Source organism: Nyctibius grandis, chromosome 22 (genome assembly GCF_013368605.1).
Source record: "Nyctibius grandis isolate bNycGra1 chromosome 22, bNycGra1.pri, whole genome shotgun sequence".
NCBI classification, from domain to species: domain Eukaryota; kingdom Metazoa; phylum Chordata; class Aves; order Nyctibiiformes; family Nyctibiidae; genus Nyctibius; species Nyctibius grandis.
In genome coordinates this window covers 5,830,070-5,856,839 of record NC_090679.1, presented here as the reverse complement: position 1 = coordinate 5,856,839, position 26,770 = coordinate 5,830,070, and the positions used below count along the sequence as shown (strand labels likewise).

At 40.2% G+C, this 26,770-nt stretch overlaps 1 protein-coding gene across 6 annotated transcripts in view; it reads left to right on the top strand.

Moving 5' to 3' along the window:
• Positions 1–26,770, top strand: part of FBXW11 (F-box and WD repeat domain containing 11) — a 76,742-nt gene that overhangs the window by 27,879 nt on the left and 22,093 nt on the right. For all 6 annotated transcript variants that reach the window (XM_068417212.1, XM_068417214.1, XM_068417213.1 and 3 more), the window contains 4 exons: positions 11,000–11,062; positions 12,174–12,399; positions 22,841–23,027; positions 23,857–23,947. In XM_068417212.1, the coding sequence (XP_068273313.1) occupies positions 11,012–11,062; positions 12,174–12,399; positions 22,841–23,027; positions 23,857–23,947 (555 nt within the window). In that variant the 5' untranslated portion in view covers positions 11,000–11,011. The remainder of the gene's footprint in view (positions 1–10,999; positions 11,063–12,173; positions 12,400–22,840; positions 23,028–23,856; positions 23,948–26,770) is intronic.

Here is a 26,770-nt window from a genome sequence, read left to right as displayed (position 1 = left end):
TAACCTTTTTATGACATTTACAGAAAACGTTTGTATAGAAACTTCTTCAAAATCTGGCTAAAGTTTTGCTGGTCCTTAGGGAAGAGCAGAAAACAAAGAATGAGAATAAATTCTGATGTCGTTGTGGTGGCCAGGGAAACTAAGGAGGGATGTAGAGGAAGAAGTGCCAGAATCTGCTTTTAGAAAAATTAGGGAAATTAAATGAGCATGCTTGGAGAAAAGTATTTTTAATTGACACTTGTAGCTTCTTTTGGTTCTCTGGGAGAAGAGACCGACCCTTTCAGGCAGTTGTAGAGAGCGAGAAGGTCTCCCCTCAGCCTCCTTTTCTCCAGGCTAAACCCCCCCAGGTCCCTCAGCCGCTCCTCATCACACTGGTGCTCCAGACCCTTCACCAGCTTCGTTGCCTTCATACAGCTTTTTTAGCCACCTTTGTGTTGAGGGTTGTGCCTCTCTTCTGGCTGGCACGTTTTGGTAACTAAATTTGGGCAGAGCTGGTTTCACGTGGAACCAGCAGCAGAGATCTGAACCTAAATTCCTTCTGGGAATCTAGGAATAACCCTTGAAGTATTTTAACTTTGCACCAGGCAGCCACGTTGCAGATGTAGTTAATTTTATCGTAGCCTAATTTGTTTTTGATGAATCTGAAGTCATCTAGCTACTAGCTTAGCCTGAAATGCTGTTAACGGGCTTATTTGTGTAGGGGAGAGCGGTGTGTTTTTGCCTTGTTTACCCATGAACATAATGCAGAGAAAAATGTACAACTTCCAGCTTCCGTACACAGCGTGGAGGGTGATTTGAATTTTGCCTTACACCTGACTCGGGGTGTCCACACAGTGCAAACACTTCTGGAAAGGATACTCCATTTGAACTACTTGGCTTGTAGGAGGTGTGAGCAAAGCTGGTCCAGGGCTTTGAAACGTGAGTGCTCAGGTAGAAGTAGCGTGTTGTAGGGATGCATCAGTTAGCTCAAAAATGGCTTGGCTGCATATGGAGTCCTTGAAGTCAGCTCCTGTTTGTGTGCTTAAATTCCTGGGGTAAAGTGGCTCTGATGGATGTACTAACTTGAGCAGGCAGCAGTGAAGTGCAACTTTCTGAATAGTTTGTTTTCCTTTTACAAGTGCCATAAATGAGTAGATGAGTGAATGTGAAGAGGTTTTGCATCTGCTCTGGAGGAGGAAGAGTTATTATAATGTTGAGCCAGTATTTTCCCCTCAAGTTTTCATTTGTGATTTTTTTTTTTAATACAGGAAATATAAGCTAAAGAGGCTTTTTACTAGGTATTGAGACACTTTCTAAGGTAGTAAATTCTGCTTATATGTTTACATTATACAAAAAAAAAAAGCTTGACATACCTAATCCGCTTGACTGCCTAACAAAATCCTGTTATTTAGGACAGCTTTTGGTATAGTTGTAGATGCAAATGGTCTGAACAATATGTAGCATGGTTCAAGTGTCCGTGGTGCAGTGGAAGCTCTGAAAATGTGTGGTATTTACTTCAGTAGTTTCAACGAGTTCACTGTATAGGTAACCTGATTTGAAGTTTCCCCTGACTCTTAATTGTCCAGAGGAAAAACTGTTTTACTTCGTGGTGCATTAAGATTAGAAGTGCAAATAGGTCCTACCTAAATAGGTTTGTTTGGAAAATTAATTAGATGAACCATTAGCAATATTGTTAGTGCAAAAACAATAATAGTAATTGCAGCTGGGAACTTGAGGTAACTTCTCTTAATTAAAAAAAAAAAACAAAAATAAGAAAGAAAACCAAGACCTTGCTCCTAGTGTCTGTACCTTTCTACAGCCAGTTTGTCGTAGCCATATTTCTGATGTTTCTGATGTAAACATTTTTCTGTTAAAATTATTATTTGCAGGCAGAAAAGATTTATCTTTTGGGGTATTCGTACTCTAGAGTTGTGAAAGTGAATTCAGAAATGTTTGAGGAAAGTGATTGCAACCATTTGCAGTGATACAATGATAGGCCTGATGAATGCTTTAATAAACTATTTAAGTATTGAGAGTTTTCTGCTCTGAGCAAGAATGTGGATTACCACGCGCATCCAGTAGCTGCCAAGAAAGGCTGAGTGACTGTATAGTTAAAGGCATGAACTGAGACAGCTGAAAACCAAGCAAGACGTGCAAGCTGAAGGTATAATTAAACCTCCTCTTAGGCTGGCAAAGGGCTGCAGAGTCCAGCTGGTTAGAAAATAAAGCCATTTTCATCTGAAATAAAATATGATCAGTAAGCCTCAGGTGGAGCATTGCAGTAAGACTTGCTGGCTGCCCCTTACTGCTGGATGCTCTTTCACAACCTAAGATTTTTTTAATTACAATTATTATTATTAGTGATTCAAATTTTTTCAACTGCCAGCTTCAGCTGAGCAAGTAGGCACTGTGGAAAATGTTACAGCAAGGCTTAACGTAGCACCCAAAACCTGGCTTAGCTGAATTTAAAACCATTTTTTCAGCAAGCCGATTCTGCATAAAATTGATACTTTCAGTTTTGAGGGGCAGGTGTAGAGAAAGTGATGAAAATATATATGTGTTTGAGGCTCAGCATATTTATATTCAGCAAAACAGTTTGCGTGATGTGCAAGTTTTGCAAGCCTTCGTGCTTCGGTACTCGGAATGGTGCAGGAATGAGTCATCAAATTGCCACAATTACACAATTCACTGCTCATTGTCCTCCTAAATACAACATATTAATATAGGATGGATACAGGCAGGTTTTGATTACTGACTCTTTACTCCAGACACGCAGAAAATTAAATGAGAGTTAGGGTGTGTTTGAAACAGTTAAGCAAGGAGTATGTTAGACGTGATCCTGTAGTACCTGTTGAGGTAAGCCCTCCCCTAAGAAGTAATAAGCTATTACATATTTACAAAAAAAAAGCCCCAGCCACGGAGAACTTGAATTGGCTGATGGATCCAAAGCATCCTTCCCATCTAATTTTAGAAACTATACCTGCTGCTGAAAACACTGGATGTCTCTTGGGATTGCAGTAATTGTATTTTTTTTTTTTCTAGTGATGTCTGTTTGCTGAGTGGAAGTACAGGCAGGCTTGAGAATAGCTGGTAATTTGGACAAAAGTAGCACTTTTTAAAATTTATTTCTTATTATATCCTCAATTGACTGCTAGTTTAACCAGTGAATAGTTTTTTTTTTGGAACTAATCTTTATGAGAATCTGTATTACGCTATTTCTCAAGTTCTAAAAGCCAGCAGGGTGATTTTGCTGTTAGGGTACTTACTTCATCAGCAGTTGTGCTTTGCGGGTCGGCGTATGAATTACTGAATTAACTGCTCCGCTGGGTAGTTTCAGACTGCAGCTGCTGCGGTGGAGGCAGAGCCCTTGCTTAGCGTTTCGTGGAGTTGGATCAGAATGGTAATTCTGAACCGCTGATCATTTTCCTGTATAATTTAATTTTAAAAACAATTCACATAGTTTAGTCCACTGTGGACACAGCCTACGCCGATCTGACTTCTGAGATTAACTTCGTGTTAAGTCAGACGTAGTGAATATTAAGAGATATGCAGTTATGTATTTACAGAAGATCAAGTTAATTTTGTGATGAGGTTAAGGCGAAGGCTGACGCTTTAGAAACCAAGTTAAAATAGTCGTACTAATTGCCAGTCATCAAAGCATTAGTGATTAAACAATATAACTTGTTTAGTACCTGCTTGTGTTCTTTTGAACCTGCAAAAGTAACGGTTCTGGGACATTTAGGTGAAGAATGACCTGAGATTTTCTTTCTCTGAGCAGAGAGATAGGAGCAGGCAGCTGTTGGTTTTTGGGGGATTTACTGATCTGGACAAAACTTCCTTAAAAATAGGCCCTTGAGAGGTGTCAAACTGGGTATGTAAAAGCATTTAGGTGTCTTTTAAAACATCACATCTACAAACTTGTGGTCAAACTACGGTGTTTGTTTTTCGAGACTTGAAACACAAACTGGGTAACTGTCTGCTGGTACTCAGTTTACCCTGTCTTCCTCTAAACTTCTTGGTGGTTAGTCAGAGGCCAAATAAAAATGACGCCTTATTTTCAGTATGAGGGACTTTTTTCTAATTTTGCCTTCAGCTGTTGGATCTTGGTAGACTCTTTTAGTATTTCAAGTATATTTTTGTTTGAACTTCCAGCAATAACTACGCTAAAATAAAACCTGGCAACTGGGAGAATAGCTAGCTAGGTAAGAAATGAAGCATATTGAGCTTAAGTTGTGCAGATCCCTAGTGCTTACATAAATAGTTCAATTTAAGCTGAAACAAGCAGTTACTAATACAGATGTCAAATATAGACACGTCCATGGTCAGCAGAGTTCACTTTCAAGTTAGAATCATAAAATATCTCAAGTTGGAAGGGATCCATAAGGATCATAGAGTCCAGCTCCCTGCTCCTTGCAGGACTACTTAGAACTAAATCAAGTTTAACTTGATGAACCTTAGAGCTTTGTTTTCCAAGTGCTTTGTAGTGACTGTGGACAGTGGATTGAATTTATCTACCATCACATATTTTCAGAAACTCACTATTTGGAAAATCATTTGGCCGTGGGCTCTATTTTCTACTTTTCTCAAGGGATTTTTTTTCCCCCCCTCCCTGCATAAAGGTATGATTATCTCACTAAATTAAAAAAAATGCATATCTTGTTGTATATTTAATGGAGAAATACTGCAAGGAAGCATTTTCTGTAAGCAGCATGAGTGAGGTTAAACCTGTAGCTGAAGATATGTTGTTGCTGGTGCTGTCTTCTTTGTGAAGCCAAACATCTTTATTGCCCAGATTTGAATAACTGTCCATACCTTTTTGTGCTTACTCCTTTGATAGGGGAGTCTTTTATAGCGTTCCTCTGTATGTAGCCTATGGCGATGCTTCGGAAGAAATTTTTTGAAGCGATGAATCTTTGCAGTGGTTAGGATAAGCACACGTTTTCAGTGACTGCCTATATCTGACCTGGCATTTGGGAGCACTGTAGTGTTTTTGCATTCCTTTGCAGGCTGGTATATACAGCTTTTGAGGGATGTGGTAAGGAAGGGATTTGGTCCTGGCTGTGAGAAGAGTTGATTCAAATCTTGTGCAGTTTCAGTTAGTGATTGTTCAACTTCGTTTAGTGTTTGTGCTACAGTATATTTTTATTAGGAGTCTCTCAGTAGTTAAAAGAAGAAAATCCCCTCCTATCCCTGATCAAGTATCAAGATGTTGTTAATAAACACTATTTAGCAGGTTCCTGGATTAGAAAATGGTGACGATTACATCCTAAGGAGAGGCTTGCATTCATTTTTAAATGCCTTAAACCATTCAGGGTTTTCTGGCTATATTAAAAGCAGGAAGCCGTGAAGGACACACACTCGTTGCTTTTAGATGGTAAAGATGGTTACCCAGCTTTCTTCCTTACTGATGTGGTCCAGTTGTCGCATAGGATGGTGGATTCCTCTCCTCCTCTGGGTGAACGTGTAATTAATACCTTCAGCAATCCTTGTGCTGGCAGAGCTGGTTTCAGAGGGCAATTTGAGTATACAGAGCTCGAGCTTATTCTGCTGTGTTTGACTTCAAGATATCCAAGTATGTATTAGTTATTTTTTATAATTTCTTCAACTTCTCTAAAGTCAGATGTAGATGGGATTTGGTAAAGGAGATCAGAGTCTGTTTAGCTGAACTGTTTTGGTTAGTTCTGCTTATTTTGTAATTTTAACTGAAATTTCCTGGTATCTTTTGCAGTGAGGGGGAATTTTGTCAAAAATTAGAGTTTTAAAGACTTACCTTGGTCTTTAACTCCAATCAGAATTACTGGTGTAGTCTCAAGGGTAGTGGGAAATAGAAGTTCTTGTTCTCTATCAGTTTCCCTTTCTTTATAGCTGAAAATATAATAATTGAAGACTGCTGTTCTTTTTTTCAAGGTAACACAGCTATTGTCTAGTTTTGTCCATCCATCCTTTGTGTCCTGTGAATCCATTCTTTGTCGGGAGAGAAGTTTCTTACTGAAGAAACTTAGCAGTGTTGTCTGCCTTGCTAGATACAGCTCCTGCAACTTGTGTGTCTTGTCCCAGTTCCCAGGATTACTGCTATCACTTCTATAATTGCTCTCTCGATACTGGAACTAGAACTGGGTTAAAGAACAAAGCTGCACCATGCTGTTTCCCTTCAGAGTCAATTAAATGACTAAAGGCACTCCCAAGTCTGAAGCGTGGCGCAAACCTAAGCGTTACCTGCCTGTAGCTAGCACAAATCTAGATTTCTGCTAGAAAAGATGGAGCTTTTTTCATCTATCTCATGAGCGAGATGAGCCTTGCAGGCTAAGTGCTCATGAGATATTTACACGTGATATCTACACGTATCATCTACAGAAAAACTTAGGTGCTTTTGTACCTAATGTCATACAATCAATCGTACGTATGTGGAACTATTATGCGTGAGATGCCAGCTTTAGTTGCTACCACATATTTAAGGACCTTAATTGAAACTGTGATTTATGAGGTTTTATAATACCTACAAATTTTTTTGCCTTTGGGGGTCATTCATGGTTGTTTTTATTTTGGAAGCTTTTTATAATCTCCAAAGGAAATGAGCTTTACATAATTACGATTGTCAGTACCTCTTTCTCCCCAAGTAACTTTTGAACTTGTTTGCCATGTTCATCTGCATCTCATAGAAATCCCAAAGACTTGAGGTATTGTGGAGCAGGAAGACTACAGAAAGCTTGAAGTTACTGCAGAACTAGGTGAGGAATACGGGATGCAAATCTTCAGGAAACGAGCTTTTAAAATCCTACAGCTTGTAGAGCAATTTGTGAATTTTACTGCCGTTGCTGGTTTTACCGTTAGTGGAAATAAAGACAGAGGCTTTTCTCGGTGTAACTTTATTCAGTTGGCTTATAACAACTATAAGGCAACGGAAAAGATCTATGCTTAGAGCCATTGTTACCACTTCGCTGTTGCTGCCATTCCCAGTAGGGGATGGAGAATACTTATTCCAGGCTGACTAATTAAGGAATGACAGCTGGTTGGAAATAGCATTCTACTTTTGCAAGAGCTGTGAGCAGCTTAACAAGAATTTCTGGAAAAAATGAACTTATAAACAGGATTAACTGACAATATTTAGAAGCTATGCTTCCACTCTGAGAAGCTGCTAGGCTCTTGTTGTTGTGGGGGTAAAAAATCAAGCCTGTTCTTGCAGAGTCTGCATGTGCAGGTCAGTTGTATTGCAGGGGCTCATGTAGTAACTGAACGAGAGTTCATCACTTGCATCGGATCTTGATGCTGTTGAGCTGCAGAGAAATGGAGTGGAGTCCATGTTAAATCCAGTTTAAAGGTGCTTGGGAAACCTGCGGAGGCAGCCAGCAGTAGCTCTCTGTAGAGGGTGGGTGGGGTAAACAACAAGGTAGAGGTTGGGAGAAGGGAAGAGCATGATGAAGGGGCGAGTTGAACTTGTAGATGCCTATCTTCCTTCTTGCACAAGAGCTGGAGGCCTTCCCAAGCAAGGACTAGTGACGCCAGCTGGTAGGAATTTTGAAATCCTCCTTTTGCCAGGTGCCGTGGATGTACAGGACAGATTAGAGGTGTCTAATTGCTTCTTCCAGACAACAGGGCGGGATCCACCCGGTCATCTTGTAGTCTTCAGTTAATGGGCTAAGTGATTTAGAGACACATTAGAGTCTTGAGTTAGGATGTGATCTGAGGAATGACAACAAAAGTAAATTTTTAAAACAGAAGTGGAGCAAATTTTTAGGAAGAGAAGATGTAATAGGGAAAACAAGCTATATATTTGGGAGCAGAAGGGGAAAGAATGAAGGGTTAAAACCATCCACCTCTAAAATATAGTCAGAAAAAGTAGAGTGAGTTTAGGGTGGGAAAAGAGAGAAAATGCAGTAAACACTGTAGTAGATATTAAATTTATGCATCTACTTACTTCCCGGTTCAATACATAAATACAATGTTAAATTTCTAGCCTAAAAATCAATCCATGTAGTCTGCCCTCACATTCATGACCCAGATGTTGAGAGGACATGGAAATAATCTCTCAGCAGCAGTACTGCCTGTGCCAGGTCGCCCGTTTGTGGATCTAAGACATTGTCATCTCAGCCAAGCCTGCACTCTGATGCTCTGAAGGAAGAGGGACAAGTGGAGAGGGGCAGGAGAGATGCAGTCTTCCTACTTCTCCCTTGTATCAGTGGACAGGCCAAGGATGTAGCATCTCCCTAAAGCCTTGCTACCCAGTTTTCTTTACCTTGGCAGCAACAGAGGCACAGTAGAATTGAGTAGGTGCACACCAAAGACAAAAAGTTGCTCTGCAATCAACAGCCTAGTGTGGAAGTTGGACTGTTTTGGTGAAGTTTGTGTTCTTGCACACCTCGTGTTACAATGCTGCTCTGCTATGGTTTTATTATATGTTCATAGAATGAAAAAACATAACATTTAGGAGTCGATTCTTAGCCTGCATCTCAGGGAAAGTGAGCAATGATCTCAGATGTTTCCCGATAAAGGAGCAGAAGAAAGCAATGGCAGTCTCACCGTGACCTGCTGAAGGACAGTTAGGTTGGGCCTAAATTGATGCAGTGTGGGATTTCTGCTGAATACGCTGACCCTATTCTCAATGAGAGTTCCTGTTCCTTGCTCTTAGCACACAGGATCGATGCATATATTTATCCTTCAGCTGCAAAAGGGGATGAGATGTAAGAAGGATGTGGAGCTGTTGGAGCGAGTCCAGAGGAGGCCACGAAGATGCTCAGAGGGCTGGAGCTCCTCTGCTATGGAGATGGGCTGAGAGAGTTGGGGCTGTTCAGCCTGGAGAAGAGAAGGCTCCGGGGAGACCTTCTAGCACCTTCCAGTACCTGAAGGGGCTACAGGAAAGCTGGAGAAGGACTTTTTACAAGGGCATGGAGTGACAGGACGAGGGGGAATGGTTTTAAACTGAAAGAGGGGAGATTAAGATGAGATCTTAGGAAGAAATTCTTTGCTGTGAGGGTGGTGAGACCCTGGCCCAGGTTGCCCAGAGAAGCTGTGGCTGCCCCCTCCCTGGCAGTGTTCAAGGCCAGGTTGGATGGGGCTTGGAGCAACCTGGTCTGCTGGAAGGTGTCCCTGCCCATGGCAGGGGGGTTGGAACTAGATGATCTTTAAGGTCCCTCCCAACCCAAACCAGTCTGTGATTCTGTGATACGATTCTATGATTCTTACTCATTTAAGCACATGCTAACTGAAAACACAGTTAACAACATAAAATCACTGTAATGATTATTTCTACACATTCAAATTTAAAAGAAAATGCAATAAAAAAGCCCTTTGTAATTCCCTGGAGTGATGTGTGCTGGTGTGGGCCAGTTGGGTACCAGTACGGTACCCAATCCACAGCAGATTTGTGCTCCCTCTTGTGGCACCGTGCGGTGGGAGAGCATCATTCGCACATCATTTGCACATCAGTGCTGGTGCTGGTTCTGAACAGTGTGTAGTTACAAATAACTGGAATGACCCTCAAGAGACTAGAATTTTGAAAATGTGGAAAGTGTAGTTTGCTTTTCCAGTGTTACTGTTCTGTGTATGTCCAGAAACACTAAAATATATATCTGTGGAATAACACAAAACCTTTACTGCCTTTCTCCATTTCTGGGTTCCTCACTAGCCATCTCCTTGGCTTGTATATGTCATTGTTACTTGTGCCATAACTAGATAGACTTGAGTTTTACAATCATCCAGGGGACGTAGTTTTCCTAATGTAATCTTTTGTCTGTGCGTTGCGTGTTTTTTCATACCTAACTGCAAGGCAGAAAAGGGTTGAAGGTGAACTTCAGACAAAGCACTGCAGTCAGGTGGTGGAGGAAGGCTTGCCTATAGGGGTCATATTATTAATTATTCAAGTTTTCTTGTTTTGTACGGTACATCCCTAATCGAGAAGACAAGGAGGTGAAGCGGTGAATGCTTTTGAGGTGGAATTGTGTTTTGAGTGGGGGTTGGATGTGGTTGTTAAGGGGTTAAACCGTAATCTGTGATGGCGAGAGCAAAGGAATTGTGTGACTTATTCCATCATGTGTTTTAATTGAATGTGTTGTTCCTCTTTCTGCTGAGACAGCTGATAGGGGGGAAGGAGGCAGAAATAAATACAGACAGTGTTTTAAGACATTTGGTTTTTCATGATCACCCTCTGCCAGCTAGCTGGTGTCTCCTGGGCTTGAATAATGGGGAGGACAGGGTTGGTGGGGAGCTAAATGAGCAGTAATTGCCTAGGTGTGGGGTGCCGATGAGTAGCCAGAAATAGAGGGTAACTGTGGTATGGACAGCAAAAGGGAGCAGCTGATGAAAAAAAAAAAAGGGGGGGGGAAAAATGAGTGAAAGATGTTGAAAAACTGAGGTAAGCTCTGAAAGAAGCCATTGCAACTGAATCTTCATAGAAATTCTTACTTGTTCTCAAACAAAAGGGAAGAAAACAGTAGGGAGGAGCAGCTGTAATGTGAGGAGAGCACTGTAATTAAGTTAGGGTGAAAAAAGATGGTGACTGCCAAGGGTTATAGGACACGGACTGTGGCAGTGAGTTAGAGACGTTCTGCAGAGAACGGTCCCTCCTCCTCGTGGTAAGCTAGAGCTGGAAAAAAAGTTCATGCTCTGTTGCATATAAGTAGTGTATAGTGATTTTTTTTTTTTTCAACTAAATGTATGGAATTTAACTTTGGCAGAAAGTGCTAGTTGATTACTTTGACAGGTTTAATTACTTTGGCTTGAGTAGGATGAAAGTGAATTTATTTCCCAGTGAGGAAAGTGTTGAAAGGCTGCATGAAAACCTGTCAAAGGAAATTGAAGAGGGGTTGGGGAGTTATCTTTACAGTAAATGGAATTGATAAACATGTCAGTTAAAAGGGGAATTTATTTGTAATACCCAGGTTTTGTGGCCAGAAATCTTTGATAATTCCATTCACTGGGAAAATGAATTTTATCTGTTCAGTTGATTTGCTTTTTCATAATGTTTGTAGAGAAAGGAATTACCACAGAATAAAAAATTGAAGTCATAATTCTTTTTTTTTCCTAGAACACGTCAGTAATGGAGGATCAGAATGAAGATGAGTCTCCAAAGAAAAATACCCTATGGCAGGTAGGGCTAACATTCACGTAGAAGGACAGTTGGCACGTTTTATACGTTCCTGCTTTTGAGAAACTTCCAAATCTTGCATCTGCATAATCATCCTTGAATGTAGTTGACTGTATCATCCTAAAATTAGCTCAGCCTTCAAGTGAAGGATGACACTGATGAATAATACTTGAGAAATTACTAAATCTTCTCAGATTTTGTAGTTTGTGCTGACCTTGAAAGGACAATTCTGCGTCAAAGGATACTTGGGAATACAGTTCAACCTTTCTGAGCATGTGACTGTCATTTCAAAGGAAATGTTCAACACCTTCACGTGGCAAGGAGTTGCAGCCAATTTGCTTTGAAGAAGTTTGGGAATATTTCAGAGAGCTGACAGTTGTTCCCCAGCAGCCCTCTTGGTCTCCTGAGGGGCTCAGAAGAGCCTGGCATCAATCTTTGGTTCTATTTACTAATTAGCAGTAAGTCCTGGGGTGGTGTTCTTGTAGCATCCTTATTTGTAGCTAAAGCTCCCAGGATTTTAACAATGATTTTATGTGGATGTCCCAAACATTGACATGAGCAGTTTTTCAAAAACAAAACAAGCCCTTGACATGGTGTAATTCTCAGTTTTCATTTATGGACAAGCAGTTCAACACCGGCATGAGAGTCTTGGAATTTTTGTGTTAATTGGAGTATTAATACCCAACTTTGGTATGTCTCTAAATGTGTATTATTTTAACTGCTGGAACCTGCGTAAATCATTTGTGGAGGCAGACTGCAGTATGCAGTAGAGGCAAACTGCAATGTGCAGCAGAAACCACTGGTTTAATCTGGAAAAGTTTGTTCTAAGAAGAATTAAGTTCCTTGCTGTTTAAATGATGAGAGGTGTAAGGGAATTGAAGTCTTTCAGTGTAAGAAGTACTTACAATTATGAGCAAGGTCCTTTCATTCATCTTTATATGTGAAAGGTGAAATTTGTATGGCGTAACTCATAGCTTTAAGAAAGTATTTTAAAATGCAATTCTGTTGATTATTTCTTTGCATCTTCTCGCATTTTCTCCCTCAAGAGAGTTCTTACAAAGCTGATCCTATTCTTGTTTGTATTTAAATACTGACATTCCTTTTCTAAAAACAGATAAGTAATGGAACTTCATCTGTGATTGTCTCAAGAAAAAGACCATCAGAAGGAAACTACGAAAAGGAAAAAGACTTGTGTATTAAATATTTTGACCAGTGGTCTGAATCAGATCAAGTTGAATTTGTGGAACACCTTATTTCACGAATGTGTCACTATCAGCATGGACATATTAACTCTTACTTGAAGCCCATGTTACAACGGGACTTCATCACTGCGCTACCAGGTAAATTAATATCTATTTTACAAGAGGTGCATTTATAAATACTTTTTTTTTGTTTGTTTGTTTAATACTTCAGGTGTATGCAAACCTTTCGGAACATCCTCCAGATTTAGATTGTCTCCTATAAATCAAGTGATGCTTCCTAGTCAGAAGTGCAGGAGGGTAGCTGAAGTCATTCACTTCTGTGATTAATTGAATTGGCCACTGGATGCCAGTGTTGTTCCACGTAAAAGTAGCTGTCAGTAGCATATCCTGAAGAACAGTTTGTGTTTAAATTGGAACTGAGTTGTAAAAGTTGTATCTCTGCAAGCTCTGGTCTAAATTCCTGTTTATACAAACCCCATAGGTGTAGAAAATACTACAGAGGTGTTTTCATTTGTGGACTCTTTATTATGTTTTAGTTCTAAGTTTCCTGAATCTTGAATAAAAAGCTCCCTGCTGAGATGAGTGAATCTAGTTTGTCTGGTCTTGTTGCTGACTCAAGAGCAAAAAGCACTTGTGGATTTTTATTGTATAGTCCAGCCATGATTCCTTCCTTCAGTTGCTCAGAACCTCTTCTGCCAGCAATCAGTGTAAACCAGTATCAATAGTCTGAATATGAAATATGTTCTTATACTCGCTGTATACATTTCTTAAAAAAAATACAGAGCAGTAATAACTAGATATATAGAATCTTTAGCTTTCAATCTCCTTGTAAGTCGTGCGTATTTTTTCATTAATTTCTGTGAGGAATTATATCCCTGGATTTTTGCCACTGGGGAGAACGATTAATTTGATTCTTTGAAAGGTAAATGTGTGGACATTGTTTCCGGAGTGGGAAATAAGCATGAAATAAGTAGTCAAAATGTTCTGTTTGCCACTGACAGTAGAGTAGCACAAATTCACACTTGCAGGGATAGCGTAGTCTGGGGATGTTACCCCAAGAATTCCCAGACATGTCAGTGAGCGCTGAGGGCGGATGAGGAGGTGATACAAATCATAAAGGGAATTGGAGACTGGTGATTTTCTGAGCACAGGGACCACTGAAGTAAAGCTCCTTTAGAGGTTGGTCATATTACAAGCTCTGAAGCTTTTATTGCCATTGCTGTGCTTAGGTGGTCTCGCGTGTAGGGGCTTGCCTGGGATCTGGGACAGAACGCTGCTTGTGTGTTAGGGGTTTCTGTTCTCTGTAGTGCTGCTGTATTTTCACAAAACCTGGAGGAATTCAAAGTTTGGAGGTGATGGGGGGCTTTGGCTCATCTGTCAAGCATGGCTGAAATGAACTAGTTAGAGGGGAATGAAGAATGTGGGGCAGGACGCAGAAAGCGATACGGCATCTCATATGTGCTCTGTTTTCTTAAAAAACACGCTTAAAAATGTGAAAGAGGGCTATGAAAGGGAGGGAGTGTCCTTGTGTGTCCGCTACCCCCCGCCCCCAGTTTCATGGAAGTTATTTTGTGGAAGATTTAGTTTGACTGGCCACACACACAAAAATGTGCTCCTCATTTTGACTGGAGAGCTGTCTCCTTTAGGCGGTGTGGATTTTTCTTCCGGCTTGTTCTCAAAATACTGAATTTTGATTTCTCCAGGGAGTATCTGGGATTAACTAAAAAATAGAGTGAAATAGACAGTCATGGTCATCATGTGCAAGTATGAGCTTCAGTTATAATTTTTTTTTTTGCTTTTATTTTATACCTCAGGGCTGATACCATAGAGATATACAGTTCTTTCATATTATATATTTATTCCTAAGAAACTTTTGGGAGCTGCATAAGCTGACACTTATTTACACCACATTTGTATATATAAATACATATTCGTATTTACAACTTCTGTTGCTTTTGAAGATGTAAATACTGGGAATTGTTCCTATACTCAGCCTTTCCTTAGAGGTAACGTGGTGTTTGAAGAACATCTGTGTAAATTTACCCAAGAACTTAATCCGAGTTGATTAAAATCAGTCCTGCATTGGACTAACATCATGTTAAAAGACAACAGTAAAGTAGTACCTTTTAAAAGATAATTTCACCTGTCTTATAGAAGTAGAATTCCTTTATTTTAAACAGAGATAGGTTTTGCTTGCTACTGTCCTTACTGATTTTACACCTGTGAGAATGCAGGAAAAAAGGAAGTAGTTTGTTGTATCTGGCTTCCCTGTGCTTCGGTGGAAAAAAGTGCTAATTCTGGTGTGCTTCTCTGTAAGTGGTGGCAGAATGGTTAGCCCGCAGTGCCTGTACTTACAAGTTGGGCTGTGGTTGGGCTCTTTACTACAGAGCAACTTAGTGGCGTGTGACGAGTTGTATCAGCTATAGCTGAGTGGCCTGTAGTTGTATCAGCCCTTGCAAGTCCCGTTGGTCAAGTGGCTCAGAAGCTTATACTCGTTGTTTTTCCACATCTGCCAACGGTGTTTCCTCTAGCATGTCAGAAATAACTCTCAAATGACAATAGTCCATAACAGACAGCGTGATTGCAAGAATAACTTATGTCACCTCTGTGCTTTTGATTCTCTTAATTATCTGTTAAGATGTTAATATTCCTTGCATGGCCTCATTCAACCTGTGCCCTTTCCTTAAACGAATTACAACTTTGACCCTTAAGCACTACCTTGTCTCCCTTGATTAGGAAAGAAAGTCCTTCCATATCTCTTCTGTGTGTTAAAACTGTTAAAGAACTGTACGCTTTGTCAGGCAAGTAAAACCCTGCCAGGCTGCTTCTGAAATTTGTTTCTAAAATAATAAAAGCCTGTGCAGTTGCGTGATCTAAGTGACTGTTTCATATCTATTGTGGGTCAGTTTTATAGAGCTGACATCCCACATTTGGGTTTTATTTTCAGATGAAGTGATATTTACACCTTGAGCTTTGAAATCCCCATGGATTTTAATTGTTTTAATTTATTATTGAAATTCAACCAGACCTTCATCTGGTACCTATAATCAACAACAGCTGTAATTTTTCACTATTTTCTATAAAACTGTGAAAGCTCTTGTAGAGTCATAAGAGTTGGGAGTAATGTTCTTTGAGAAGTGTACCAATAAACCCTAGATGCATTTTACTAAAGAAAATTGATAGATTTTTAGTACCCATTTCAGAAACTGTTTCTAAAACTAAACGCTCACTGTCTTTTAATGAAAAATAGGTATGTGCAGCTATTTCAGTCCTTACTATGTCTTAAACTTAGTCCTGCATGTCTGAAATAATTATAGTGGGTCTATCTAAGTATCTGTGCTTTGGACCTGTTCCTACTATGTTAATTAGGGTAAATATTTCACTTGACGTTTCTTTTTAACGTGAACAATTTAAATCTGTGCACTTTTGCAAGCAGTACAACTTGTAAGAACAGACTTGGTGGCAAAGCAAAGCATTTGTGGATTTTTAACATCAGAAAAAACTTGAGTTTCTGACTTTTTAAAAATCTGTTTTTAACTGTGACCAGTGTTATACAGAATTGTGAAAATTATGCATCTTAATAAAGGGCTTCTGCCTAGTAATTTGCAGTTGATCCTTAAAACTGAACGAAATATTGGCTTCATAATGAACAGACTGTATGTGTTAGAAGTGTACAGTCCCAGATTGATACCCGTACGTGTGTGTTACCGTTGTTGTGGAGATGTGGTAGCTGATTGCAGTTAGCTTTTATTGAAAACCTTGGTTTAGTTCAATTAAACATTAATGAGCGTTTGGTACTAGGATTACACCACAAGCAAGAGTCTGAAGAAGCCTTGGCTTAGTGAAGTGAATAAAAACAAGCTGAGCATTTGTCAGTTGGGTTTTGTCTCTTCAAACGCTTGGTCGGGTAGTTCATAAAACGTCCTTCTGCAGATAGCAGTCAAGTCTATATCTTCTCCAGAACACTTCTAACCTGTGAAAAACAGAAGTCACCTTAGGAAGGAAGATTTTCCTTGTACTTTGAGTTTATTTGGAGAGTTACTCTCCTTAGGAGCCACGTTCTAGCCCTGACTCTAAATGCTTGGCATGTATGTTACAGTGAAATGATTTTTTTTTTTTTTTTAAATTTCATTTTGAGAAGGACCTGGGTCTTAGCCCGATACTTCTGAGCTCTGTACATGGCACAGAAAGGCACCAATACCCAGTCCCATTTGCGCTACGGAGCATGGTCTCTGTCCCACTGTTTCCTGAAGTGGAGGAGAGGCATTGGTTTAAGATGCTGGGCACAGCTCTCTGGTGGCACAGTGAGTTTTGTACCTCTCTTTGTCTGAGCAAGTGGCATTAATGACTCCTGGTGCCTCAGCACCAGTTTGCCAACTCCTCACCTCTGCTTCTTGTCGACAGCCAGAAATGGCAGCATTGATCACTCCAAGAAAGGCTTAGCTTTTGGATGGATTGTGGGTGGTACCTTGGTCATTCAGGTTGCATTTCCAGACTTGAAGCATGAGAGGTGCCTTTGGATCCAGATTTTCACAACTGTTTTTCAGAGGATTGTTACTGCTCTTTCAAATGCAGTTGTGTGAAAGCCTGAACAGTTGCAAATCATACAAGCATTGAAGGGTTTGGGTTGGAAGGGACCTTAAAGCTCATCTAGTTCCAACCCCCCTGCCACAGGCAGGGACACCTTCCAGCAGACCAGGTTGCTCCAAGCCCCATCCAACCTGGCCTTGAACACTGCCAGGGAGGGGGCAGCCACAGCTTCTCTGGGCAGCCTAGGCCAGTGTCTCACCACCCTCACAGCAAAGAATTTCTTCCTAAGATCTCGTCTAATGTTCCTGCTTTGTTGTGTATCGATTTTCTTAATCAGTTCTGTGCAACTGCATTTAATCTGGAGAACTAGCTTTTTGAAAAATAGCATTTCCCAAGGAAAAGAAAAGTAAAAGCAACGAACGTAAGTTGATGAATACACACATTGTATTGCTCAGCCATCACACTAATTTCTAAATAGGAAATCATAAAACCTTGAACTTCGACATTCCTGTTTGCCTCATGCCAAAAGGCGTTAGGATAGAAAGCAAGCCTTGGTGCGTGCTGTCTACGATCTTGACTATGATCCAAATACTTTTTAATAGTCTTGAAATAGTAATCGAAATCAAATTATTCTGAAACTACTTAAATGACACGTACGTTCTTACTTGCACAAAGGATTTCAAATACAACATATGGATTTCTAATAATGGAATATGCTGTGTGCTGCATATCAAACTCCTGAAGTGTTTGTGCTTGAGTCAGAAACACTTGCCTGCCATCAAAAAGCAAGTGATGCAGTAGTCCGAACTCAGAAAGGCATTTCAAGTTCCACTTTAAGCTGACCTCTTCAGTGTCTTCTGGAAGATGATACAGGTATGTTAGAGTATGTCACGGTTTAAAGCTGGGCTGGCTATTAAACCTGCAGCAGACGCTCTCTGTTAACCCTCCCCCCCCACCCGAAGGGAAAGGGAAAGGGAAAAGGGAGAGGGACTTACGGGTTGGAAAGTTAAAACAGTTTTAATAAACCTATAATAATGAAAAAGAGTATAATAATAATATTGGAATAATCAAATATATACAAATATATATACAAAACCAAGATCGAGCTCCCCCGATGTCGGCAACGTCACCACCGGCACTGCAGGGCAGGCTCCGGGAAGGCCCAGGCTGGGCCTAGCGACGGTCGAGAGCTGGATTCAGGGATGCACGGATCGGGATCGGGGGCAGCAGGAAAACAGTCCTCTTGGGACACCGGCCATAGCAGAAAGAGCAAGAAGAGCAAGACCCTCGTGATCCCCCCGCTTTATACCGAGAATGACGTGTATGGGATGGAATACCCTCGTTGGTCAATTTTGGGTCACCTGCCCTGTCTGCTTCCCCCTGCAGCTGCGACCCCCCTTCGGCTTTTCACTTGTAAGCAGTGAGGAATTCAGCAGTGAGCTTGGTTTCTCTAAGAACAAGTACAGCAAGAGCCTTTCTGCACAACATCCCTACCGGTGCCTCAGCGGTAACTACAAACTTCGAGCGTTATCAGTCCTGGAAGCAGACACTGTCTGCAAAAACATGCAGTTAGTTTCAGAAAGTGCAGTTACTTAGAGGAGACTGAGCTGAAAGTAAAAAGTCACTGAAAGGAAAATCGGCCTGGTTTAGGCCAAACCAGGACAGAGTAGGGGTAAAATACCAAAACCACCACTAAAAAAAACACAGACCTGTGCATTTGTTGAGTTCCAAGGATGCTTTGCAGTGTCGCCTTTTTATTAGACTGGTTATTCGTAACTTTACAGCTCCTCAGAGTTCTCGTCTCTTTTTTGGGGGAGGATAATTATTTAGTTTGTTGCCAGGAGATGGCAGTAACAGATAAACTTTTAAAGAATTATTTTGTGCATGAACATTGTGTGAACATCTTCTATTTGTCTGTCACTTTCTCCCTTGGGAATTCATTTTACTTCTGACACGTTCACGATCTTTACATTTCAAAAATTGCTCAAAGCTGCAAGCAAAATGTACTTGCTAAGGACAGCTGTTCCTTAGGCTGTGCAGCTTATTTGATGAGCCTTGCATCATTCATTTGTTCACTCACCTGCAAACTTTCAGGTGTGTGAGGAAAGAACTTTACCCTTAAAAGTGCAGACATGGAAAGATTTGCCTGTCATCAGTGTGTCTTGTGCTACTGGCTGTTTTGGGACCCAGACATAGCTGGAGCGTGTTTTTTTTCTAACAGAGGAATTAAGGTTATCTGAAAAGGTTAGTTTGGTGTGTGCCTCTGCTCTCCTGCCATGCCACCACTGATTAAAAGTGCCTTTCACGTGGAAAGGACAGGGCAGCATCCTCATCTCTGGGAGAGCTGGAAGCCAAAAGTCGGTGCTCTTGTCATTCTGCCGCACTTTGCAGAAATGCTGTTGGCATCAGAGTGTCTGCATCTCTTTTTAATAATTTCTGGGTCTGCTGATTTAACTGTAACCTGCTTTGGTGTTTACTTTTAGTTTCTTCTGACTTCTTCCAAACTTTGCAATCATTCATTTTTATATTTAATTAGTAAACTTGAAACATAGTAGCCTGGTACTGGTTGAACTGAATTATCATTTCTGCCATTTCTTAGCACTACAGTCTCTTTTATTACCCGTTGATTTGACTAAATATCCCTGTGTGAGGTGAATATTAATCCACCTTTAGCCCTGAACTTTGGTACACATGCTGGGCAGATAGTGAACGCACTAACTTAGTACTCTGGAGAAGGAGAGGAGGGTGATCTAAGCTCAGACGTTGTACAATGGCTATCGAAAGAAAATGATGCAGTGAAATGGGAGCCTTAAACACCTTTTAGACAGAGACCTGTTTACTGCTCTACTAATACAGAGTTGGAATTACAGTGGTTAGTTGCCGTATGCTCTGCACTGTTTGCTTTGGGAAGTGCAATGCTCTAGGTAGAAAAGGCTTCCCCTTCAAAACATAATGTGCTGGGAAAATATGTAGATGACTGTATTGTGTGACTGCAGTGTTATAGATGTACTAGAGAGTCACTTGCTCTGTACAGGTTGATGTTATGTTGTTGAACACGACTATTTGGTACTGAAGTCTAAAACAACTGTTAGATCTGTTTGTGCTGAAACACAATGTGTCCCCTGTTCATCACACCTGTAACCTTCAAAATCAGAGCAATGCTTACTCAGCAGAGCGTTTGTTTTCTTTATTTTTATCTAGCTTTGTCCTCCACTTCACACAATGAATTAGTTTGTCTTCTCGATACCCAAGGATTCATGATTTTAAACTAACTCTTGAACATGGCCTTGCAATGATTACATTTTTCAGAAAAACCTTGAGAACTGTTTCAAATCACATAAAATCACAGTAAGATAAATATATCCTAAGTAAACAGTATTTAGAATCTCCAAGTTGTTATTTACTAGAAGGACTGGGATGTAGCAGGCTGGGTGACCACTTTTACAATGTATTTAAATGCCCTGGTATTTTCTGCAAACTGCTGATGTAGGAGATGGTGCAGCTTAAAGCTGCTCTGAGACATGGTATTGTTAGGAGAGGATTTGCTCATTTGGAACTGGTTAGATTTGAGATCCACCAGTTATTTGGACCTTGTTATGGTTCAGTTATTGGAATCTGTTATTATGACGGGTATCGAAAAATTTCTAAAAACCCCGTTTACATTGTAGGAGCTTTCACCATTCTTCAAAGCCTTTTTATAGTTCTCTAAATTAAGTAGAAGAACAAATGTTCTTCATCTACATGTATTGATTTCTCCTTTCTATTGCTTTTCGTTTTTATGAAGGCCATGCTAAATGTAGCATGCAGTGGATGAACACAATTTCTTAATTCTTTAAAAAATTAACAGTAGTTTCTTTGATTTTTTAGGACTATTTGAAGCCTAAAGTAGGCTGTCATGAGATAAAGTGGAAAATTAAAAAGGCCATCATGTCCTAGTTTGCAAGATTTTTTTTCATGCTTGTCCAACTGGTGTACGTTATTCATGAAAATTAAGTTATTCTAGATCTCTGGTTTAGTGTTTTTTTTGGGAAAGCAAAGTTGCAGGTGCTTTGAAATAAGTAACAGACTTACCAGCGATTTTTTTGTGGGACCAATGACGCTATAGTTGTAATATGAACGAGAAAAGGTTGATTACTATTTTAAATTTAGTGCAATTATATTTTCTAAGTGGTTTCTATGTATGTACCTTTACTCGCCTACAGTCACTTTTTTAAATCTAACACCCTCAGCAGGAGAGAAGATCTAGGCAAAGACCACCAGCAAATGCATGCAGCGTTCCACCTGTTTTATGTCGTGATAGATCTGTGGTGGCAGCTTGCTGTATTAATAATCTTTATTGATGTGATTATTCTTTCTATGAGCTTCAGCTTAAGTACCTAGTGCTTTTGGATAAGTATTAACTGATACGTATGAAATAATATATCGCAGCACATTGCCTTACACAGACCTGGATCAATGGGCAGGACCCCAGTTCTGGTATCTTTGATCTGCCAGCGACTTGAGTGCATTGAATATGTAAATCTAACCCTACCATGATATAAAATGATCACAGGGGTTAATAAGCTGCTTCTGGTAGCTAGGATCTTCATGATGAAAGTCAGTGTTTCCCCAATCCACTAATAACTATTGCGTGTTGACCAACATACCTTATGCTGTAGATGCAGTTAGAGCACGAGAGTCACCCAGGTAGGTGTTGTTTGTGGGATGTCTTAAGTACTGCCAAAGGGCTTTCCTTTGGAGTAACATTGTTTTACTTGGGAGGTTTCTTGTGGTACATTGCTGAAGTTATTTTTTGAGCCAGTAAAGCTGGTGTCATCAAATCAGCAGTACACAAACTCACACGTCGCTCCGTTGCTGTAGAAGGTAGCGTGCCCCAAGGGTGGGAGAGCAGCAGATGCAGGAAAGGTGCTAAGATAGTATCTATCCATATGGCTGTTGTAACTACGTTGGGAAATCTTTGTGCAGCTAAACTGAATTTGCTTTGCACTGGAATTTACGGTGCAGAAGCTGAGCTGTCACCTCTCATTGTTTGAGGGTTAGTTGACTCCTGCTGTTTCTTAGCTGATTCTCATACTAGAAACAATTGCATCCATTGGCCCCAAAGTAAATGCTCTATGGATTGTTACAGTCTGATTTACTCAATTTGAAGTTATTTCAAAAAACTTCTCCCTCTTGAATTTTTTTTTCTAGCTGAAGAGAAGCCTCAAACCCCCCAGCTTCTGGTAAAAGTCATTCAGTAATAATTTCTCTGTAATAAGTACAGAGTCTAGTGGTGGTAAACCATGAATCAGGATAACTGCCTGAGATGTTAAAGCACCATTTGTAATTAACAAATTACTGTCAAACTCATTCTCACTGATTTCCCCTTCCTACACCAGGCTGCAGGGCATGGTGTCTCTGGCATATGCTCTACCACCAGAGTCCTGAAGAAAATTCAGGAGTGGACGTGGTACCTGCAGGTTATAGAAAGAGCTTAACTAGAAAAGATGTCCTTGCATTTGATGTAAGAAAGGTTTTGCAGAATCTTTGCTCATGCTTCTCCTGGATATGTCTGCATTTGTTTCTGGGGAGTCCTGTCTTCAGCTGAGTTGAATTATCTATTGTTATATGTAAGAGAATAGGAAAAGAATCAATATTTTAATTTTTTATTACTGCTGCTTAGTAAAGCATCTGCTTGAAGATGATCTTTTTGGATCGTGTAGCCCAGTGTGTTATGTGCTCAAAACGTCCAGGATTCTGCGTCCAGAAGCAGGAAAATGCTTTCTGCTGCTTGCATACTTGCTGAATTTTGGTTTGTGCTCATTCTCGCTCTGTGGAAATGGGACTGTCCAGTAGGCAGGCTGAACTAGAAAAGGAGCAAAGAGTCAGAGATATTTTGGTGTACCTATTTGGATTAATTTGTAACTGGTGCTTCTATGTATGGTAATTTAATTATCATGTTGCTCCAGTGCCTTAGAGCTGTGTTGGCTTTCTCTGAATGTATTGCAAAACTTGTTTAGGAGTTTACTGTGAAGTGATTGACGTTCTGATTGCCTTTATTTCTTTGTAGAGCAAGGCTTAGATCACATAGCAGAAAACATCCTTTCCTATCTTGATGCCAGATCACTCTGTGCAGCAGAGCTGGTGTGTAAGGAATGGCAGAGAGTCATCTCTGAGGGAATGCTATGGAAAAAACTGATCGAAAGAATGGTACGCACAGATCCGCTATGGAAGGGACTGTCAGAAAGGAGGGGTTGGTAAGTACCTTGACAATAACTAAATGCACCTTTTACAGTGTTCTCCTTCACAAATTTCCCTAATCATGAGCTCTACCAAGAAGTTTATAGTAAATTGGTATCACAGAGATCCTTATCTCTGCCATGGACTAGTGGGGGTAGCTACGGCGAAAGCTGTCAGCTCCTGTTTCTGCTGCAGCTTTGTCCCCTGCCCTTTCGGGCACCGCTGTCTTTCAACACTTGCTTTCTTGCGGTAAGTCTGTCTGCAAATTTGTAATTTCTGTTTTGCAGGGAGAACTAACGTGTAGAAATCAACTCACAAAAACTAGCAACAACGTGTTTTGCAGGGCTTTTTCTTGAGTGAAGTATTTCCACGTAAACTTTTTTTTTTTCCATTAAAATATAAAATAGCTGATTGGGCTGCAGAAGCCTCTCTCAAAGAGAAACCGTTTATGTTTGTGCCACGGAGTTTTTCGATCCTTCACGAGTATCTGAAGAGATGAGGTGTTCTGCTTTATAAACCTGCATTTTGTGCTCTCTAGTGGCGTGCCTAAGAAAATGCAAGGCATATAAAGGCAAGAGGACGACACCCTGCTGGCTAAAAGCCTTATGAAGCAGTGAAGCCGAATTTGGAAAACCATAAGGAAAACACCTGTTATCTTTAGTCTTGAACATTTTAACTGTAGCTGTCAAATTGTAAAGTCACGAGGGTTCTAACGGCAATGCTAAACATTCTTACGAGTGTTCTGTGAGAACAGGTCGTAAGGTTTCGTTCTGTGCAGATTTTGAATTCCTTTAAAGTTTGGATTCTTTGTGGTAAATTGAAAACTGTGTTTCTGGTTCTTTCTAGGGATCAGTACCTGTTTAAAAACAGACCAACAGATGGCCCCCCAAATTCATTTTACAGGTCCTTATACCCAAAGATAATACAGGATATAGAGGTATGTTTTCTGATATATATCATCTGCAGGAAAAATAATGTTGCCTGTTGTTAGTGTTTCAAAGATGGTGCACGTTGGAGCAATGAAGCGTATCATCTGTATCTGTGTCACTGCTGCTTTGTGAGCTCTGGCTCTGCAGACAATGTGAAAAACACCCTCAGCAACCTACTGCCGCAGTACGTGCATTAACATGTTACTTTAAGTGTTAACACCGTCCTTTTTGCATTTAAAGATTTTTGGAACTCTTCTGGGACTACGGATTGTGATTAAATAGCTGTTTTGGGAAACTTCCTACTCCAAGACAATTCCACATATTGCCAAATGTTATAATGTATTGGTAGAAAGTGATCTGAGGGTTAACGCCTCAAACACCAGTCATTTAAAATGGTGCTCATTTAGTAACTTATTACTTCTAAAGCAGCTGTATTTGCAACAGTGACTTTCTTTAGAGTGTGGGATTCTTTTCGCCCCTCGAGCAATTTGATGAGAACAGTCAGTCCTTCGATGATAAACACAGTAGGGGTATTGGTAGTAAAAAGACTGTAGAAAAGACTTATTCTTTTCTTTGATATAAAATTTTGCTTATCTTGTTACAAAGTTGGGGTTTCTCAGTTATTTTAAAATGTTTCTGATAAATCAGGATCCTCTTGGTATTCTGCCTACCAGCAGAAAAGCTGTCTGGCTCAGTTTGCTGTATACCCACCACAAAGCTCAAGTTATACCACAGACTGTAATGGATTTATTTCAACCACGTGATGGATGTGAAATTATTGGTCTGAAATTCATGAGTGGGGAAACATGTGTTTTGATCTTTAAGATACATGTGAACTAATGGAATCATTCTGCTATGGCAAATATGAGTTTGTGTTGCCTGGCACTCAGTAAACAAAATTATTCGGAACTCTTAACCTAGCTGCAAAATGTATCCGCTGGAAAACATAATCTGATTTTCAAATATTTTTATAACCCTTGCTACACAATTTATAAACATGTAAAGATAAAGAACTAAGCATGAAATGTAGCCTAGGCAAAGTAAGATCCAACTTGATATTTACTTGTGAGCTGAATGATACGCATTTTATTATTGTACGGAGTGACAGAGTGATATTGCAATGATAAGAAGCCCGTGGGATTAAGGAGAACTCTTAATGTGATATTTTCACGCTTTCTGCAAAATTCTGGCACTGTTCAGTAACGAAAATGGGCAAAAAGCAGTATGAAAAGATGACCTTTGAGATGATGTAGAACACTGAAGGAGTTCAGCATTATTATAACTGAGATTTTTAAAGTTATTTTTCTGAAACTTAATTGTTTCTGTGTAAGTGGAACGTTTGTACAGGAAGTCTTATTAATAGAGATAGGAGTGTTCCTTAGAGATGTTCTGAGGCCATTCAGCCTTTGAACTGTCACAATCTGCTATTTAATACTTTCATTCTTTAGGTGCTGTAGATGTGCTAGTACAGTACACAGAAATGAAGCTCCTGAATTGGACAGTTTTTGCTAGTATGAAATAAGCAGGAAAAAACCAAAACCCTCAGGCTTCACTTGTTGCCAATATATTAAATGTAAAAATTTTCAGTCTTTAAATATCTGGGGGTGAGGAACGAGTATGCCACTAAAAATATATTGTAGTAATGAACATGTTTCTTGAAAAACTAAATTTCATTAAGGTAACAGTAAATATATTAAACCCTCAAATTAGGAGAAAAATTTGCACTGCCTGAAAAGGGCTCATGTATTCAATATGGATAGAAAATGCATCAGCGTTTGGAAGTCAAGAAACACAGTTTTATAATGCTCTCTTGAACCCTGGCTTTCTTTGAGTTTTGACTCGTAAATTTTTACTTTTCATTATCTAATGCTCAGGTGGATGATGTGATGCATGTCGAATGTGCAGAGTAAGGGGTTCTCTCGTGTCAGGCTTTGAGATGGAGCTCGAACGGTAGAACGTGCTGTATGTAAAACATGCCATGCCACTAGTACTTAAAAATAGTAACGTGAGTAACGAGCGTGGGAAAAGAGTTGTCTTTTCTGCGGCGTAGAAAGAGTAAACTGTAAGCTGTTGCCATAGTTTCTGCCCATTCCAAACTGCCTGGCAATCCAGCTACTATTACATATGATTTCTGTAGTTTCTATCCTTATATCCTATATATATTCTATACTTATATCCTTAACGATGTTGCATATTACTGGGGTATGTGGGAAACTCCTCTGTGTCTCAAACTCGGAGGGAGGCAAGAATAGGGAAGCAGAATTAGGGCTGTTCAGGGAAAATCTCCTGGAGTTCTGTACTTTCCATTCCATGCTTGTGCTCTATAAACCTGTGGTCGTTAGTGGTTGTCAATCACTTGGGGTAGAATTTAAGGTATTGGCAACTAACCTCAACACTGTCCATGACCCGTGGATGCTTTGGTAGAGCAGTAAAGCTGAACGGAGCCAGGACCTGTCAGCAGTGGGCTCTTGCCTCTGAACTTTGCTTTAGCAAAAGTAAATGTAAGCCTCTGCCCAAATTCAGGAAACAAATGCATCTTTGTCCGGTCTTCTGGAGTGGTGAAATCTCTCTTTGAAAACTAATGGCTACTTCCAGAATCATCACTGCTCAGTTTATACAGGCAGCGCATTTCCCATCCCTGGTTCTTCGAAACTGCTGAACTGAAGAGGGAAGGCAGAAGGACCGGGGGTATTGTTGCCACATCAAATTTTTCCCTGTTTACATATTTCCTTCAAGCCCTCTGAAATATTGCTATTTTCCAGGTTTCCAACCTGGAGTGGCATCGGCATTTCTGCTAATCATCAAGGGTCCAATAATTCTTCCACTTGCAA